The sequence below is a fragment of the Toxotes jaculatrix genome, chromosome 19 (genome assembly GCF_017976425.1).
Source record: "Toxotes jaculatrix isolate fToxJac2 chromosome 19, fToxJac2.pri, whole genome shotgun sequence".
Classification (NCBI taxonomy): Eukaryota; Metazoa; Chordata; class Actinopteri; family Toxotidae; genus Toxotes; species Toxotes jaculatrix.
Genome location: NC_054412.1, coordinates 17,503,752 through 17,524,158, shown reverse-complemented (window position 1 = coordinate 17,524,158; position 20,407 = coordinate 17,503,752). Strand labels below are relative to the sequence as shown.

The following is a 20,407-nucleotide window of genomic DNA, read 5'->3' as shown; positions in this document are numbered from 1 at the left end:
CTTCAAACATGAAGAAAAACCTTCTACAAACTATAAGCTCTCATGCTGAATGTTGTTGTTGTGTGTGTGTGTCTGTGTGTGTGTGTGTGTGTGTGTGTGTGTGTGTGTGTGTGTTCATTAAAAAGTTGCACCTGTTTTTGAACTTCATCATGTGGAGCTTCAAACTTCTCTGGAGCTTCCTTGCTTTTCTTGGACTGTCTTCTTCAACATTGTTATGTAAATTGCTCTGGCAAGGTCAGATATGTCTTACAGTGCCAGTGAAGCAGTTTTAGTTGAAATGAACTAAAATGGGCAGAGCTGAATTGGGTCTTAAAGGGGTACATACATACAGAGGGAGAGAGAGAGAGAGAGAGAGAGAGAGAGGAGGGAGAGAGTGGGAGGGAGAGACCCTGAGCTGGCATGACGGCTCTTGGAGCTCTGACAGGAAACTTTCGTCTTGTTACTCCGCTCTCCAGCTCCTCGGCTCTTCAGCAGCAGTCAGACTCCATCGCTTCTTCAGCTGCAGTTTACCTTCTGAAATGCACTTGACTGGACGCTGCGGGGTTTGCGGGACTTTCTCATCCTGTGAAGTCTTGACTCTCCATTCGCAGTTACCGACAACAAGTCACTGAAGATAAACAAGCGGGAGACTGTTTCTAGGATCAACTCTGGGACTAAATGACAGTTACTTCTCTTTAAGCCACAGTGGACTTAATGATGGAGACGTTACTTTACCTGCTTGCCTTCGTGTTAACCCGGGTTTGTTCGGGTCTTGGATATGCGGAGTCTAGTATTCAGACCGGACAGAGAGCGGCGAGTCGACACAGGTAGGACCAGCATGAACGGAATGACACGTGCGTAAATGTCACTAACCTGCGGCTCGTTCGGTTTGAGTTGGTTTTATATCAGGAAAGAGCTGCTGTTCAAAAAAAAAAGGCTGATTTAAAGTTTTCCATGGTGTTGGGGGTCACTCACTTAACTGCTGCTGTGTGTTCGGGTCTTTGGTGGGTCACACAACAAAGTGACAAATTAGTCAATTAATTGATTTGTCGATTGATTGTTGGTTCATCAATTCAGCTTCTCAAATATAGAGATTAGCTGTTTTTTTTTTTTTCTCCATATCAATGAAAACTGAACACCTTTCTGTTTTGTACTGTTTATCTGAGCGAACATGCAATTCCCTAGCATTTCATAATTGAAACAATTAATCAGTAAGATTAAAAAAAAAACAATCAACAGGTTAATGGATAATGAAAATAATTCTTAGTTGTGGCCCTAAATTAATTAGGCACTTAATTAATTTAAGAATTACAAAGGCCCTGGTGAATGTCTCTCTTTCTAAGCCTTTACTGTCAGATTATCTTCTGTGAAGTCCTTGCTGAAGTAAACATGGTGTAAATTCTCATTTTCAGAGGGAATGTCTTATTTGTGAGCAGGTCTCTTACCCAGCAGGTAGTCTCCCTGAAAGGGGGTGGAGGGTTGTGATGATTCAGGGGGTGCAGAGCTGACAGGGTTTACAGGGATTATAGATATTTACCATTTCTGGGCCCCAAGTGAAAAGTTCTCGGGGGGCCCAGACTCTCTAGCAGTGCCCCCAGTGTCAGCCTTGTTGGAGGGGAATTTATCATTCTGGCAAAAAGCATCTTGAAGTCAGGTAGAGGTGAATGAGCTGCTGAGTTGCAGGGATAGTGAACTTTGGACATCACTAATCCAGAAGACTGATATAAGACTGAATAAAGAGTGGGTTTTTTTTTCACCAAATTTAATTCTCACATTTTCAGCTGAGTGATCCAGATTTGCCACCATCTTGCCCTCCTTTATGGGACAGTAAGGAATCATTTGGATCTTAGCCACTCCTGATTAATAGTCACTCATAAATCAGTGATGGCTGTTGGAGTCCCTGCTCATAAAGCTGTTAATACTGTCAGTGAGCCAACACATGTATGTTTTTATTATGCTGTTGCGACCACATAGTATGTTATTAGCATGTAATTGAGCTTCTGCCTGAGGGCCCAGTGTGTGGACGACCCCCCTCACCTCTGTCGGCAGATGTGCGTGTGTGTGTTCGTATGTGTGTGTAACTTATTTGCTTGTAAATGAATGAATGAGTAAAGTTTTTGGCAATTTCAGCCACTGATTTTGTGTGTGTGTGTGTGCGCATGTGTATGAATAAAAGAGGTCACAACAGAATGTCTGAGTGAATGAATGACAGAGCTTTCTCATGTGGTATGTATCTGTCTGCGTGCCTGCATGTGTTTGTACTTAACGTGTGTGTGTGTGTGTGTGTGTGTGTATGCAAGGCTGGCCAGGATTCTGGGGGTTGAGCTACTGCAATATGAGCTTCGATCAAGTTTCTCTCCACATCACAGCACAGTTTGCTGCTGCTGTGGCTGCCTGAGTGATGAGATATGGATGGTTGGCCTCTCTGTTGGTGGATGTTGAAGCTGAACAGTTGGCTACTGCGAATAAGAAGAAGAAGAAGCGGGAGGCGCACAGACGGGGAGAGCACAGGGCAAAAGAAGGGGAAAGAAAAGAAAAATTTGATTGATGAAGCTGAAGAAAGAGATAAGAAGTCGAGAGAGATAGATGAAAAGAAGAGAGGGAAATAGATAAAGTATCTGCCTGAGAGAGAGCGAGATAAGTGAGACGAAAAAGAAAGAACAAAGACAGGGGAAAACTGGCGAGACAAGAAAAAAGAGGGTAAAAGAAACAGATGATCTGGAGAGAAGAGAGAGAACCTGAGTAGGCGTGACAAGAGAGGATGAAAGAGTGGGAAAGGGCTGGGAGCAGTGACACAGCAAGAGAAAAGACAGACTGGCAGGAGAGCAGAAGAGGGCCTGGGTCCTTAAATGCCTTGCTCCTGCTGAAACCAGTAAGCTATGAAGGAGTCGGCATGGCTGGCTTGTGACGTACACACACATACAAACCACACACACACACTCAAAGCGACGCATCGGGGAGAGGAATGCAATGGCCTGGGGCAATGCGGTTTGCCCCTCTGGCCTCTGTTTGAACTCAATTGATCTGTTTTGACAGATGTGTGAAGTATTCCATAAGTGATAAAGTCTGTCGAATGAACTGAAGACATCCAGCAGGGGCTCTTATGGGGGCTCAGGAGGACCCAGAGCCGTTTGACACATCTCCTGCCAAAATGTCAGAGCTTCACATCATCCTGTGTGCTCCAGACAGAGACAGAGGGAGGAGAGAGGGAGCAGTGTGTTGATGCATCTGTGTAGATGCAGGTGGACTGCTGCTTTGTTGTGGCTTGTCTACAGTTTGAAGGACAACACATTAGATCACCACTGGAGGGTAGCAAGGAGCAGATAAAGAGCATGCTTCGTCATCATCATCTCTGTCTCTGATCAATCACACACATCTTCCCTTACACTTTGTCTGGTACATTAGGGTGCTCACTAAAGGGGCTATAAAGGTAGGCAGATGTACTGTACTCTTATTTAGTCTCTGGATGTCCAGATGTTGTGTTGACATGAACTTAAAAGGCTCTGGGAGCAACAGAGATGATGAGTTTTGACAAACTTTATGGTCTGTTACATTTAACCCAGTGATGCAAGTACACTATAGGCCTATGTGTACAACATACTTTTTTTTCATGATTTGAGCTATTTGATAAATGATTCTTCTATGCCACAGAATATAATCATATATAATAGTGTTCTTCCTCTGTGGTTTGGGGAAGTCCCTTTCCAGTTTCAGTGTGACAATGCTGCTTGGGCACAAAGCCATGTCCATTAAGACAGGACTTTCCTAGTTTGGTGTGGAAGAACTTGACAGATCTCAGCCTCATTCAGAAATTTTAGGATGACTGTATCACCCAAAGTCAGAGCCACACTGGTCCCAGTATATATCTATACTGTATATAGATGGATATCACCTGGAATTTTTAAGTCATAGATCCGATCATAAGATTTATTACAGCAAGAAAGTCGAAAATACAAAATCACCAGATGGTAGAAAATCTTCTTAGAGACCTTCAGATTGGAAACAATGTCATCAGGTGATTGTAAAATAACAAAATATATGACTTAAGGAGAAAGGGCTCTTCTATTAAAGACAATACAAGTAATCAAAGATGGTGACTCCATACACACTCACTGAAGATAGAGGAACGAGTCCAACTTTGTATTGACTTTAATAAAAGAGATTGTTTTCTTTCATAGTAAATATTGTTTTCTGTTACTTTACAGACCTCTGATTTTGTTATTTTTTCCAGCTTCAAATTCACAGAGATTTCCTGGCATCCAGTGAGTTGATATTTTCAACACAGAGTCTGTTCAGAGTTCTGGAAAGAATCCATGCAAGACTTTGATAGGTAATATATGGTCCTAAATCAGACCTGTGTCAGGCCCTCAGTAATGCTCCTGTGTAATGGGAGCCATCCCTGCAGCCAGGTTTCAACATCTTGTGGAAAGCCTTCTCAGAAGAGTGGAGACTGTTACAGCAGCAGATTTATGTCCATGCTTTCGGAACAAGACAGTCAGCACTCAGATGTGGTGTAATGGTCCACACAGCCTGTGAGGGTGTCCACATACATATAGTGCAAATACTACATATTTAGCTTCTGTAGCTCATCCATTAGGGCATACATACATGTTTTTTTTTTGATAGATTTCACTTGAATTGAGGAGAACATTGAAAAAGTCAAAAGAAGAAGCTTTAAAAAAAAAGTGAATTCTGAGATCTGTGTTGTTTACTAGTGTGCATTTCGTATTCCTGCTGATAATGGAGATATCAATAGTTAACACCAAGTTTTGCTCCCAGTTCTTCAGAATTAAATAACGAGGACTTCTTTGTGCTGCTGCCATTTGGCACCAACATTTAAGCATCATGAGGAGAAATCAATCAAAAAAGAGGCACAGATGGTAGTTTCTCAGCTGACACATTAGACCAAAGTGAAATGAAGCCACAAGATATTCTTCTCTTCTACTCTACTCACTGCCTTTTTCCTCCTGATATTTCTCTCTCTGTCTACATACAGTATAGGACCAGCAGCACTTAGTTTATGCCTCCTCTGTTGTCAAAAGGAATTTTGGGAATGTAAGAGGTCATGAAAAATATAACTCCTGTAACACATCAAACATCAGTGATGTAGTCCGATGGCAATAGAGTATCTAAGGACTGGGATTGAAATGAAATAGACCTAGAGAGAGGGTAATTGTCAGTAATTGAGCTTCTTTTAATAATTGCTCCAGAACAAGTTAATTGGCCCCCGACATCTGGAGCAGCAGACGTAAACTGTGGTTTCTCTTTCTTCTGTTGTGGTTGCTCAGAATTTTGCTTGCATGCAAAATCTAATGTTTATCAGTTAAAAAGCCTATAAGTTTGCCTTGTATTCATCAAAAGGAAAATGAATGGATCTTACCATTAGCTGAACTAATGCCATTGCCATTCGCCTCAGCTGTAAATGTTAGCATAACAAGCTCAACTAAGCTCAACTAAGATGGCAAACATGGGAAGCAGTATTCATTGTCACTGTGAGCATGGTAGCATGCTCACAGTGACAACAACACGCAACTTCAGAACACTTTTAGGCAAGTATGCGTTTCCCACAATGCACTGTAAAATAATCCTGAAGGATCCTGGTCACTATAGTTACAGCATACCAAAATGCACCACTGTGTCGTCAGGCAATTAGACTGTAACAGGACTGTCCTCTTCTTGACCAACCATTGGAAAGTGTCCAAATTCACTTCATCTGTGTGATTTTCTGCTTTCTGTTAATTGGGCCAGTAAACAAATCTCCTTACATATGGTAATGCAAATGTGGGAAAAGGGATCTTTTCCAGTCACAGCCATTGTAATCTAATTACTGCAGTTCCCAGCATGCATAGCATTTGAGAAGGTCTTCTTTAGCTTGTTTAGACTGGGTAAAGTTACAGAACAGTGATGCTCATCCCATCTTACCACACACGAACAACTGAAACTATAAATCTTCAGTCACAACAAAGAATAAATGTAACAACATGACGAGACATTCAGTTACTGAACTTACTATTTTGCGCTTTGGAGCACCTAATAAAGTTTTACCAAAGTAAATAGTCTGCACTATTTTTGGCAAGTGTAATTTTAAGGCTTTGAGGAGGCTTATGCTTCAAATGCACGTCTCCATAAATGGCTAAAAATCAAGTGGGCCACAAAAACCCCCTGCAGACCTCAGAGCACGCACGTATCTGAGCAATAATGTTAAAGCAAATGGCAGTATCATGGACATTCTCTGTATACCTTTGTGACCACCAGGCTAAACAATCAGAGAGAAGTTTACACAGTCACACTGTCCCTTGATGTTGGAACAGGTCCAAAGGGAAAAGTGCGTGTGTGTGTGCGAGTAAAACTGCGTTTTAAGAGAGAACAGACAGACTGGAAGAATGTGTGTTTCTGCCGTTATATGTGTTTGTCTGTCGCCATGTGATCAATCAAGCATGAGTGAGTGCACTGAAGTGTGTATGTTGTCGTCTGTGACAGTCTGTGTGCTTTTCGATGTGTGTACAGGGGGATACCTTTACAAGGACATTGGAAGGGTGCTTGACCTCTGGGTCACAGTTCAAACACTAAGACACTCCCCTTTTCATCCACTCATTCAGGTTGCTGTCAAAGCCTTCCCTTGAAGCTAAATGAAAGCTCTGGCACCAAGTGATTTCTTTGTTTAAGTATTAAACCCCAGCTTCCCTTTTTCTTTCTTTCATTCCTTCGTCCGCCCACTCAGCTTTTTATGTCACTTTTGTCACAGAATATTCCACTTTTACCCATAATTCTCCTCTGTAGGGCTCATGCAGAGATGCTTTTGTATGAAATGAACCTGGTATGCATGGGGTGAGATGTCAGACCACGACTTCCTACACGGCTATGAGGCCTGTCTGCTGTTTTATAAGGAGGTGAAATTTATTGGGGAATAAAGAAATGCTGAGACAGGTGCAAGAGTCGCAGTCATGCTGTGTTATGGCTCTGTAAATAAAATACGATGTGTACGATGGAAGTTTCTGTGCTTGATGCCTGGTAGAGAGGTAATGAAGATGTTTGTGTGTGTGTGTCTGGACAAAGTGTATGTGTGTTAATAGCATGCATGTAAATGTGCCTAGGCTTGTTCCCTTGTTTGGGAATCTGTAAAGGTAATCAGACTCTTTGGTTACTTGTTTTTATTGCAGAGATGGAGATTTAGTTTTTTTTGTTCAATGAAAGTTTATCACATGCTATAAATCCAGTTACTTAACCCCTTAACATTTTTTTACTGTTTCTTCCCCCTTGTTGTAGCTCGTCATTGAAGTTATACATGGTTTACGGTGACTAATCAAATCCATTTATAACGGTTGCATCATTCAAATCAAATATTTCTCAGTCAGCTATTTCCATCAAATAGAACCGGTCTGAATGTCTTGAACATCATTTTATAGACATTACCCCCGCCCCAGCTGCACTTTATTATATTGCTGAAGTTAACCAGATGTGGATTTGCCAAACCAACCAGTTAGACCTCATCTTTGAAGTTTTTCCTCAAGTAAAACCGAAACATGGTGTTAGAAAACACTTTCTGATGTAAATTCCAACACCATGTTTTGGTTTTGTAAGAGAAAAGGCTATATGGATGAATACTAACCAAAATGCTTTGCCAAATCCACATCTGAGCAGTGCACAGCCTCCTCTAATGGAAGCTTGAGATGGTCCCAAATGGGGCCAAACATCACCCCAATTTTAGCTTTACATATTTGATATAATAAAGTTCTGTAGAATTTAACAGTGTTGAGCCTGTAATGACGTTCTGCCAGGGGCCATTGAGGTTTGAAAGCTTAAACAATCTGAAAATGTACATTTAAAGAAAGCATTATACAGACATTGTACAAATTAGTATTGTATCTATAAACATTCAGTAATGTGCAGGAACTGGACTGTTTATGTGTTCATGTCTTTCCCTGTGTTATGTGCTGATATTGTAAAGGAAACATGGAGATTAGCTGCTGAATACGCCATTGAAGGGAGACCAAGACACACACACGCACATTCTCTGTTTTTAAATCATATTGAATGGCTGAGGTTAAAGACTTATATTCAAGATTCAAGATTCAAAGGGTTTATTGTACAGACACAATCTTTCAGTACTACTTAGTCACCCTACTACAAATATAAAGGCCCCTCTTATGTAGTTCATTGGAGTGAAAAGCCAGTGATGGAATGATGGAAAATGAACTGGCTGGGAGGGAGGTACATCCAGTAAATGTAAATGTGGGTGTATGGAAGCTGCAGAGATGGTGGGAGTTGTGTGTTTGTGTATGAATGCATATGGGTGCGTGTGTGTATCTACATCTGTGTCTGGTCTGTAGTGAAAAAAAGAGAGATGGTTAGGTTTATTTATATGACACACAGCGCCTGTTCTCCATCAGAGCAGATAGGGTGTGAACGTTGCCAAATGTATGCTTTATCTGCTGTCAGTGGCCCTGAGCGTGAGTAAGTCAGGATAATAGATTGGCAGAGCTGTTTCACTGAATCACAGCGATGAAAGAACAACACTGTGGAACTACAGGGGGAACAGACAGAGCTCTTTTGATTTACCTCTGCTGTCTGATCTTAGATGTTACCTCTCCCATCTGTAACGGTGCTACTCCTGATGGAGATGTTAGATACCCTGTTTCTAAAAAAAACTTTTGAGTCTAACATGCACAGTATAACAAACCACAGAACAAAAGATAACCCAGGAAACCCTAACATGGCATAATGCAATAAGGACCACTGTGATGAACCGCAAGGCTCTGGAAGCAGCTGTGTTTTGGAAACACTGACGCCGGCTGATTTCAGATGTATGGTGGCAGAGTTTAGCTCTGAATCACCAGTGCTCCAAGCTCTGATAAACACATTAACCGTAATATAACAAACTGCAGAATAGCAAAGCAAAATGTAAATCAATTGAATGCGTAGCTTGAGGAGGTCTATGTGGATTACTGTGAAGGACCGCAAGTCTGTGGAAATACACAGAGGGAGCTACAGCCCCGTTTAGATGCATGAATACTGGATGATTTCAGCCAAATAACATTCACTTATTCTGGTGTGGTGCTGACTCCAGGCTCAGCTGAATCCCCCCAAAAGTTAGGATTTATTTCAGATCAGTTTAAAGCAACACGATATACTGTGAATATGCAAAATAAGCTACTTTTACACAGTGAAGAGTTTCTGTGAAAGACCTGTATCTGCAATCCATACATGTCTTTTTTTCTTGTTATTTTTTTAATATAAAGCTGTGAATCCACTAAAAAAGTAACCATCATACACAGCTCGGGCTTACAAGGCTACAACATCGTCTGGATCACTTGTAAACCAAGATTAACTTACACTGAAAAAAACCTTTTAGGGCTCTTGTGGTGAAAGATTTGTTCTTATTCTGTAATCAAGTGGTCTGATCTGACGGAAGATGGGAGAATTATACTGTTAACACCAAACCAAACTAAACTAAAGAAAATACTGTAAAATGCAGACACACACACACATATGCATATATCAGACTCTATCTTTTACAGTAGTCTTACAGAATCTTACAGCTAATTAGTAATTTTTACTTTCCCACGTACAGGAGCAACAGGAACAGCAGGTCATGAGGGGTTGGGGAGGATTGTAACATGATAAACTCTTTCTCAGTCAGGCAATCTCTGGAATGAAGGGGAGGATCATGGTCTTAGGGGGGTACTGGGGAGAGGTATGGACAGAGTGAGGGACATGGTTAGAAGGGAAAAGGGGATAAACAGACATGGCCAGGGAGAGGCAGGTGGAAAAGGATGAAATGATGAAATGGTGAAACAAACAGCAAAAGTGTGGGGAGAAAGAGACAGATCTACACAGACAAGGGTAGCCTGAAGAAGAAAAATGGAATGAGCGACAGAGAGGGAGACACGTAGAGCAAGAGAGTAAGAGTGGGAGACATGACGACAGACAGAAAAAAAGAAAGAGACATAGAGACACAGACTGAGAGACATGAAGTCAGAGAGACGAAAGCTGCAGATTGATTTACCAGCATGAAGGAGCTCCTTGTACGCTCCAACTTTTATCCCTAAACCCTTAGTTCTGTTCAGATGAATCTGAGAGTGACACTAATTGGCCATAATAACCACTATGGAAATAGCAGTGGACGGGGATTCTGGGTAATATGAAAATGATGATAGAAAGCGGCTGAAGGATGTCTGTGTCTTAAATCTATCTGCACTTGTTATCCAGAGAGATATTTGAGGGTCAAGGGAGGTCAGGGGGATGAGGACAAATTGAGTAGCATGCAGACTGGGGGGAGTATTTGGGAGTGTGTGTATGTTTCTTGTACATTCTTGCAACATGAGTCCAGTGGAAATCAATGTGTTTGCTGGATGTATAAGTAGGTTTCTGATTGCTAACACATTAGCCATAATAACATGATGCTGCTAGTATCTCAGATATCTGTGTTTCTTCAGAGGTGTTGATAGGTGTGTTTTTTTTAGGAGTCAAAACAGAGACCAGTAACTTGAAGTACATATGGACATATGAAGTGAGTATCATATGCAGACAGAAGGTCTATGCTTTAATTACTGATATCTTTCTTCTGGTGTAATTTTCGATTTAAAGGCAAAAAAGTGTGTTTCTTGTGTGTGAAATGAATGTAACCAATGGTAGTTTTTCACATAGATGCTCAGTATAAACACTACAAGGATGTGATGTGTGTCTGTGTGTCTTTGTGTGGGTTGGTTGATGTGGAGTTGGGGAGGCATACAATGGGAGCCATTGTTGAAATCCTCCAGTTATCCTGAACTGATCTGACATTTGCACTGGTGGACAATTTCTCTTGAATGTTGTGAAGAATAATAATCAGTCCAGGATTTGAGATACTGATCTCAAAACTCACTGGAGCCTCACATTCAACAAGTGACCAGATTTCTGATTATTATTTTTCCATCTCTTTCCTATTTTTGCCTAAAAACAAAGAACAGCTGCTGAGTGTATAGTAATTGTGTACATGTGTAAGAGCACTGCTATGCTTGTGACAGCGCCTGACTGTAAACTTACGGTAAAACGGCCAGTCATCTCACAGTTATTCATTTGTCATTTCCTTCTCCCTGCTTGTGTGTGTGATTTCATAGGAACTGGTGTGCATATGTGGTGACACGCACAGTTAGCTGTGTGATGGAGGATGGGGTGGAGACGTACATCAAACCGGACTACCAACGCTGTACCTGGGGCCAGTGTCCTAGAGTGGCGTGAGTTTCTTCTACTCTCTTCTTTAGTATCTCATATCTCCACTGATTTGCTCTCTCTGCTGCTGGAATGTAATCTGTATTCAGTCTTGTTCCTCCAACTTCCGGTTGGTCAGTACCACAGAAGTTTGTATCCTCTATTCATGCATCTTTTCCCCCTCCCTCTTTCCTTTCTGTGGATTCTGATTTCAGTCAGCTCTTTCATTTTCTGTCCATTTTTCTTTCAGGGGAGTTTCAGAAGTCTGGTCAGGAAAGTGTCTGTTTGTAGCTGAGCTTATGTGAAGCCAGAACATCACTGTAGACATAATTACAGCTCAGTATTTGGCTGGTTAATCTCAGTATAATGAAGTACGGGTCTCAAAAAAAAAAAAAAATATTACTGTGGTGGAGCCTGGTACAGACCTGAGGATATCCAATATTATGAATACTGGAACAAATCTACCATTGATGCGATTGATTGAGTTATTTTTCCAAACGTGGATGTTATGCTTGCAAGACAACATTAATGAAGCGCTCATGATATTTTCCCTCTTTTGAAGTTTTCACCATGTTGTTTGACCCTGGCCTGGCTGCTTGATCCCCCTGCCTGCCAGGGACCTCGGCCTAAACCTGGGTTATGCTAAGAATGAAGCCGACAGGGGTTCCAGGCACCACAGTCTAGTATCCTGCCCCGTAAAAACAATCTCTTCTTCTTAGTCTGTCTGTCTTTCCTTTTATGACCCTCCTCCTTTCTTTCTCTTACACTGACTCTACCCGACTCTGCCTTTCTCCATCTCTCCAAGCCCTGTTTTTGTTTTTCCTCTGAGAGGACGTTGGATTCCTTTTTCTCACGCTCTCCGAGCAGGGAGCTGGAAGATGAAATCTTTTTTATGGCACAGAAACAGCTCTGCGATACCTACAGTAATGTTTGTGGGCTGGCATAAGGGAGAGCAACCTGCTGAACTCTCACAGTCAGGGCTTGTTAATGTCCCTGTCACGCTGCCATAAATCTTTATTCAGACTTCCGGCCAATTCTGGTCTACTTATTGTATTGTTACTGTAACAGGGAGCCTCTTCAATGGCAGAGCTGAATGACACATTAATGATAAAACTACAGAACAGCTTGCCAAATAAAACATTCTTTTTTTTTTCACAGGAATCATCTATGAACAAGAAATTAAGATTTAGGGCTGGCTGAATGCAGTTGATGTCTTTTGGAAAAAGGGACAGGAATAACATTAAAAGTTTACAAAGCACACTTAATCTCATCCATCATCAGCAGATGAATTGTAGCTTTTTCCATCTAATGACTCAGTGCACATTAACATGAACAGAGTACAGTGATTAAATTCAGTACAGGGCTCAGGGACCACTATTGGTCCTTGATGTGGTTATCAGGATCACAAAGTTACAAATTTCAAATTTACGGATTTTAAATCTTACATTGTCCTGATCTGGCACAACTCAGCTTTGCTCACAAAATAATGGACCAGAAGAACATAAGAAGTCTCAGAGCTCAAGTGTAGAAAAGCAGGTGTTGTCGAATCAGAACAAATAAAAATCCAGATGGCATTTCACATCTGTTTCATCCTCAGTTACCGGACATACAGGAGGCCAAGGTATAAGGTAGCTTACAAGATGGTGACAGAAATGGAGTGGAAGTGTTGCCATGGTTACTCGGGGGAAGACTGCCATGATGGGCCACAGGTAACCACCGGGAACGTCAACGGAGGGCGACCTCGTGTTACAGAAACGGGCTACAACACGGGAGGCGAGCAGATAGGAGGAGGTAGGCAGGGTGAAAGACTATAATATTCGACTTGCATGTATTAAGGATCCAGATGTACTTTATTAATTTAATATTTCATTTAGAAATATCATGAAAACTGAAACTGCATATTTTGTCACTTCTTGTGAGTCTTTATATCTTAAGGATGAATGAATGAAGGAATTTGTCGACGTGAAGAAGTAATTCATGCAAAGCAAAATAACTTTTAAATGATCGAGGGACAGTTGATCACTGAATCTGACATGCTGATTTTGCTTCGATCTTAAGTATTTCCCTATAACATTTAATATTAATGACTAAATAAGTAACATTCAAATTAAAGTTTGGGGAATTAAAAAGAAACATTCTTAGTAATGGCTTATGAAGAGTTTAACTGTCAAAACCTCAGTTAATCTGCTTCATCAGGATGGTCTGGGTGTGGTTTTATCAGATTTGGTTGACAGTGCTGGCAACATAAGCAAACAAACCACCGACCGTCATCAGATTTGGATTCAGTAGGTCCACAGAAATAAATGACATCATTTTCCAACTGAGCCCTGCCCTATGAAAACAAGGCAGTGGTCAAAGTTTGGCAGAAAATGTTGTGTTCATGAAAGACCACATTGCTCATTTTCAGAAGCCAACTGAGAAAAAAGGTTTTCAGGGCCTTTAGCGACTCTGTCAGTACATTTTAAAGGTTCCATAGTTTAATTGTTCTTGTTGCAAGTTGTTTTTTTTTTTTTTTAAATTAAATTCAATATTGGACATTCATTTTCTCTGTCTCAAGGTGACTCTGAGAAGATCAAACAGCTGGAGGAGAGGATCCATGGTCTGACCAAAGACCTTCACAACGTGCAAACCACCCTCCACGGCATAAACCAGAGGCTGTAATGTGACTTTTGTTTTTAATACATCATGGACAGTGTTTTTAGTTCATGGAGAGCAAAATCCGGAAAAACATTCAGAAAACTCAAATGATACAGCAGTATGTCTTCCTGTTTATTAATGTTTATTGCAGCAGGTCAGTTTATGGTGAGAGGATATGGTTGTTTGTTAACATATACACTGAGGTTGGTAATTAGTTTAGGAAGACATAAATAGCTAATCCTCAGAAAGATGTATCCTGTGACTTCTACTGTGTTTGTCAAAGCAGAATCAGCTAAATTTAGACAGTCTTACTTTTGTATCTTCCCATCCTCCGTATTTTCCAGTATTTTTCCACCCTCCTCTTTGATGTCATGTTACGTTGCCTCTTTTTATGACAAATGTTTAGGGAAATCTCATCTCTTCCTCTCTATAGGACTGGTTTGAGTGGGGCAATTGTCCCTGCTGATTCAGCTCAGCCACACATGAAAGAAACCATCAACAGCATCCAAACCAAGCTGGACCAGCTGTATAACAGGACGCAGGTAAGCTACACCTGTTCTTCTACCTATATAGATTATGGACAGTTTAAATGACTAAATGTAACAGTAGATGTTCATTGATGTGAATATTTGTTTGTTGGTAGGTCCATGATCAGACCTTGCTCAACATCAACAACCACCTGGTGAACGGTGGGGGCAATGAACTGGATGGAGTGGCCAGAGGCGGAGGATCTGGGGGGAACCAGCTGAACACGCTGAAAGAGGAGATACTGACAGAGCTTGAGAGAAGGGTGTCTTTGTCCTGCTCTGCCTGCCAGGTGAACCCCAATCCGTAAAAATCTGATTAAAAGGGCAAAAACATTCACAATAAATTGCTATACTTATTTTTGAGTATAACAAAAACTAAAAAAATGAGTGTAATTTCTGTGTGTTCTGCTGTTAAAATGTTCTACTTTGTTCACAGTGGTGCTCTGTCAGTGATTTCTGTTGCCTAAAGCAGTAAAAAAATAATGGCCACATGCAGGCTGTAATACAAGGAAACAGCACTCCCACATAAGCCAGTGCACAAACAAACAATAAAACTAAAGGACGGTACTGCAAAAAAGTCACTAAACATGCAGTGAAAGAAAGATTAAAAAAGAAAAATGGCAACAAGCCCAACCACCATTTTCCAACTGTTTGAAATAATTGGTTTAGGATTTAGCATAAACATTTTTTTTAAATCTAAAGTTTAGTTTATTTGGCTTACATGTATGTTCAAGTACAATCATGGGCCCATGGTCATGTCTCCAACCACAACACCACTCATCCTCTGTTACTCAGATGCTTTGCATCTTTTTTTATATTCTGTTGTCGGTTGAAAACTGAACCTGTACTTCACTGTTATGATTATATATGAGATGAACTGAGGCTGCATAAATCCCTTCCAACCCTGGCATATCACACTTACACCTCCCCACAAATATTCCGGGGGTCACTTTCAAATCCAATCAGTGCAAAATTATTTTCAATAAAACAATTTGTGAAAACAAAAGCTTCTGCATGGGAAACGAGCTATGTAGCTAGGAAAAACGATCACAGCTCTTGTCCTTGTTTTTTTTTCAGGCTGGTGTGGAGGACCTGAAGCGCCAGCAGCAGGAGGACAGGGACAGGATCAGGGCCCTAGAGAAGCTGATCAGCTCTATGGACCAGCTCTTGAGGCAGAGCTTGGAAATCTCACGTAGCGAGACTGAACGCTCCCAGGCCTGCTGCAGCACTGTCACAGAGCTGGAGAAGAGGCTGTCTGATGTAGAGGTCCGAGTCACCTCCACTGCTGACAAGTGTGACACCATTAAAGGACGTCTAGATAAGGAGCTTGCTGGGACAGGTGGAGGAAAGGGAAGAGTGACAGAGGACAGGTTGAATGGCAGACTCAGAGAGTTAGAGAAAAGAGTGAATAGTACTGTGAGGAAGACGGAGCAGAGGTGTACTAATACTGTGAACAACATGAAGGACACTGTCCAGAGAGACGTCACACAGCTCCGCAACACGGTCCTCAGTCAGCTGGATGACCACACCTTCAAGATTGGAAAACTAGAGCTGGAAGTGTCTGTTCTTGGAGACACAGTGACAGACCACAGTCGACGTTTAAGTCAGCTAGAGAACATTACGACCTTCTTGGACAGAAGGTTAATATCAACCTCAAAAATGTGCAATGAGACCTGTGGGCCTAATGGAAAAGGCCAAAGGATGGATGACACTGTGAAAACCTTAGAGTGGAGAGTTGTGGCCAATCAAGACGAGATCCAGAAGTTTAACACCAAGTTAAACGATTTGTCCGTGTCAGGAGACTCCCTGAGTGACAAAGTGATCGACTTGACTAATGATGTCAAAAAGATAATAGCTATGACAGGGGAAAACGGTGAGCACTTCAACCAGATTGTTACAGAAGTTGAAACACTGGGCCGTAATTTTGACGACTGTTCCATATGCAGCACCGTAAAGGAGGACTTGCTCTTACTTACCAACTCCACCATCAGTGGCCTCAGCAGGTGCCAGACAGAGCTGACGGATCTGCGGAGAAAAGTTGAATCTGGAGAATCCGTCTGCTCTCAGGTGTGCTCCAACCTTCAGGAGGAGGTAGGACGACTGAGAGAGGAAGTGGAGGAGTGTACTGGGCAGTGTAGAACCAACATGAATGATTTTAAGAATCGCCTGGATGGCCACAGTGGAAGATTAGGCGGGGACCTTAAGTCCATCCAAGGAGAGCTGGCTGGGGTCATGTTTACGTTTAACTCCATTAATGACACTCTGAAGGTTCTGGGAACGACCGTACAGACACATGGCGACATGTTGATTGATCTGACCAATGACAAGGACGACATAATTTCCGAGGTAAGACGATGTAATGATGAACATAAAATTACTGCCAATAATACTGCAATTGCAAGGTCTTGGCTATTGTAACCCCCCAAATTGAAGTTTACCCTTGACATAATTTGTCATATTTCTCTGACACTTTAAACAAAGAGTGGTGCTGTTTTCTCAGATTGTGTAATTTTAATAGATTTTATATCCCAGAAGAGGTTAAACTATCCAGGATTTCAGCTAGACTCAGGGTCTAGAGCAGCTCTGTGATGCTGCACTGAGTATAAACACAGAAGTGCTTTGAGCTAAATGTTAACACAAAGTAGAGCTGAGGATGATTGGAATGTCATTAGCTTTGCAGGTATATGGCCATTAGCCGTAAGTGTTGGCTGATTTTGACTTGGCAGTGGTGCAAGGTGAAAAGGGATCACTAGTTCATCACACGGTTCATCCTGAGGGGAACAAGAATGTCTGTACCAGTTTTCATTGAGACATTTCACTCAAAACCAAAAATGTCAACATTCTAGTGAGGCTAGAGACAAGATCTCGTCCCCTCAGAATTACACAGAAAAAATCAAACTACCACTATGACGATGATGGTAATTCGATGATGATTTGTGTTGCTTTACTAAACGATGCATGGTGAAACATAACTTTTCTTAATGTACTGTAAAAACAATATGTTAATCAAACATGCCTCGGGGTTATCTTGGCAACAGTCATTTCTCATAATATTATTATAGTTATGAACACGTGAACATATTACAAATATTTGAGTCTTCTTGACAGACATGGCTTAGATAATGTGTTTACATATATTTGTGTGTATAAGATACCATAGGAAAATAAACTGTAGCAAAGATGGAAAAACGTATATTTATGGTAGAACTATGGTGGAAGTCAAAGGAAATTCATCCAAAATACACACATTAACAAGTATCTATATTCTCTACAAGGTGAACATTATACGGAAGGAGCACACAGAGCACGTTGATGACTCAAGGATTCGATTTGACAGACTGGGCAAAGAGATCCAAATAATAAGGAGCAACTATGTGACAGAGGTGGGGGAGTGCCGGCGGGCCAGCGATGGCCTAGACCGAAGACTGTCCAAGTTGGAGGGAGTGTGCGGGCGTTTCGACTCTTTTTCAGACAGCCTGGAGAAGATCAAGGAGGGCCTGAACCGACATGTGTCTGGGCTGTGGAGCTGCGTTAATGGACTCAATGTCACGGTAACATCTCAAGGAGATCTTATCGACAATATCCAGAACGTACAGCTGGAGAACGTCCACACCAAGATACACAGGCTGAACTCCTCAGTGGTGGACTTGGCCAAGGAGTTCTACAGTTTCATAGAACAGGACTTCATGGGTAAGTTAGAGAGGATGAAGGGCATGGGATTTGACTTTTGGACAAGAGATAGTGCTCGGTTGAAGGAAGGAAAGGTCAGGGTGAGGAAAAAATAGACCAAAGAAAGAATTCAGCCTATCTCACTTAAGAGCCCATAAAGTCTGCAAACTGTCTGAAAGAGTAGTTTGAGTAAACATGAGGATGAAAAGCACATCCAGAGTCACACCAGGTTAAATGTCTTTCTTTCTTGGCTTACTGTACACGTTTTTAGAATTCTCCTAGGAAACACTGTTCCCGGTAAGAAGATTTTCTGTACGGTCTCTCACTTGTCCTGTCTCACCAAACATTCCGGTCTTCCAGGTCCACCTGGTCTGCCAGGACCACGTGGAGAGAGAGGCGAGCGTGGACCCCAGGGTCCTGTAGGACCCCAAGGGAGGGTGGGACCTCCAGGCAGAGATGGCAGGCAGGGACCAGTGGGACCCCCAGGTAGAGACAACAAACTTACTTTGGTTAATTTAGTAACACTGACTGATTCACAAGTTGTATCTTTGATCTTTCTTTCTGCACGTCTACTGAGGTTCCAGTGTGATAAGTGTAAAAAATAAACAGCAAAAATAAAATTGCTGGATGATTAACTCACGGTTTTTGTCTTTCATCTCGCTTCTCAGGTCTCAGAGGTGAACAGGGTATGTGTTGTTCTTGGCAAACATCAGATGAAAGCCCTCATTACTCTTTGATCTTTCTTTCACTCTAACTCCTACTCTCCGTTTCTCCTCCATGATCAGGTCCTGCAGGGTCCGATGCCCACGTGCCACGCCTCTCTTTCTCTGCTGCACTGACTCGTCAAATGGGAACAGCAGGAACCATAGTGTTTAACGAGGTCTTCGTCAATGAAAATAATGTCTACAATCCCAGAACAGGTCAGTTTGAGCTCAACTGGAATTGCAACAGGTTCTTGTCAAGATCAGTAGTCCTGCCTACAAAGCCCTGCAATTGTTCCTTTAATTGGGGGAAAACATCCATGAACCGGCACAAGACCAGACCTACTGTATTTGTCTGGAACCACCCTGTTCCACTCATGAAGCACCATAGTCAAAATTCTGCTCGTCTGAGTTGTATTGTTGTGGAAGCAGAAATCTAGTGATGGATGTGTCAAATGTGGCATAATTAAAACCAACTGTTTGCATGGCTGGATACACCTTGGGAAAATAAGCATTTTTTTTTTTACAGAAGACCTGACCCCTTTAAAATCATACAATCTGCATTCAGTGACTTTTTCATTCAATCCAACAGACTAGTAAAATATTATGCAATTGACCTCCAACGTTTAGGAAAGTGACTTATCAAGCAAGAATTCAAGCAATGTTTTTTTCCATCATGAAATGATGAAAAGGAAGTCTGAGCTAATGCACAACATTAATATCCTCCTTGTTACGTGTTTCTGTTCTCCAGGTTATTTCACTGCTCCAGTGAGTGGGAAGTACTTCTTCAGTGGCATTCTTACAGGCCATAAGAACATGAAGATCGAGGCTGTGTTGTCCAAGTCAAACACCGGCGTGGCCCGAGTGGACTCAGCTGGGTATCAGCCCGAAGGCCTGGAGAAACCCATGGCAGAGGCCAAGCACATTCCTGGAGCTGTGGCTGTCTTCAACATCATCCTGCCCATGAAGGCAGGGGACACTGTGTGTATCGACCTCGTCACTGGCAAGCTGGCCTTCTCCTCTGAACCTCTGACCATCTTTAGTGGGATGCTGCTGTATGAGACCATCTGATTGGATGTGGTGATGTGATGTTTCATTATGACTAATCAGTCTGACTTTGAGCATGCGAGCATCATATTTGTCTGCTGAACTGTCTGAGACAGAGCCACTGAATGAGCAGGCAAAGAGACTGAAATAACTGGACTGGATTTATTCAGCACGGAGGAAGAAACTTTATACTTTACCTTATGTGCTAAGAAAGAAGGAGAGAAATTCCTTTTCAACCACAGTGATTTGTTTTTTGTTTCACAGCTTTAAGGAAAACTATTTGTGCAAAGAGCAGTTGCATTTTTTTTGCTATTTTACCTATGTTTTCTTCAGTAAAAGCCACTGCAGGGTTTTCTCATAATTCTCATATAATGTTTATGGTTTGCTATAAACTTGAAGTCTTTACTGATTACACCCAGATAGCCTTAAGGTCTTACTGGTGTTAATGAAAGGAACTTTGGTAAAATGACAGAAGGATAAAGGATGTGGGGTTTTTGTTTTTTCTGTGTTCCACCCACAGGATATCAAATGTTCAGAGGTTATTACACTTTCTTTTTTCTGTTTCTAATGTAGCTTCTTTTCTTATTGCTCACAGTTTCACTTTTACCACAAGCAAATTCCCTGAAACACAATCCTGAATACCATATGTTTTGAGTG

At 41.7% G+C, this 20,407-nt stretch overlaps 1 protein-coding gene across 2 annotated transcripts; it reads left to right on the top strand.

Moving 5' to 3' along the window:
- Positions 1–451: 451 nt before the first annotated feature.
- emilin1a (elastin microfibril interfacer 1a) lies at positions 452–20,403 on the top strand. Of its 2 annotated transcripts, none has more exons than XM_041064468.1 (12): positions 452–806; positions 11,079–11,195; positions 12,767–12,942; positions 13,727–13,826; positions 14,240–14,348; positions 14,450–14,623; positions 15,411–16,679; positions 17,609–18,023; positions 18,363–18,488; positions 18,671–18,688; positions 18,788–18,922; positions 19,455–20,403. In XM_041064468.1, exons 1-12 carry the CDS (start codon positions 694–696, stop codon positions 19,772–19,774), a joined length of 3,072 nt encoding a protein of 1,023 aa, XP_040920402.1. In that variant the 5' UTR covers positions 452–693; the 3' UTR covers positions 19,775–20,403. The 2 variants fall into 2 exon arrangements, with proteins under 2 accessions (XP_040920402.1, XP_040920401.1); XM_041064467.1 differs by having other exon boundaries at positions 12,767–12,960.
- Positions 20,404–20,407: the final 4 nt, after the last annotated feature.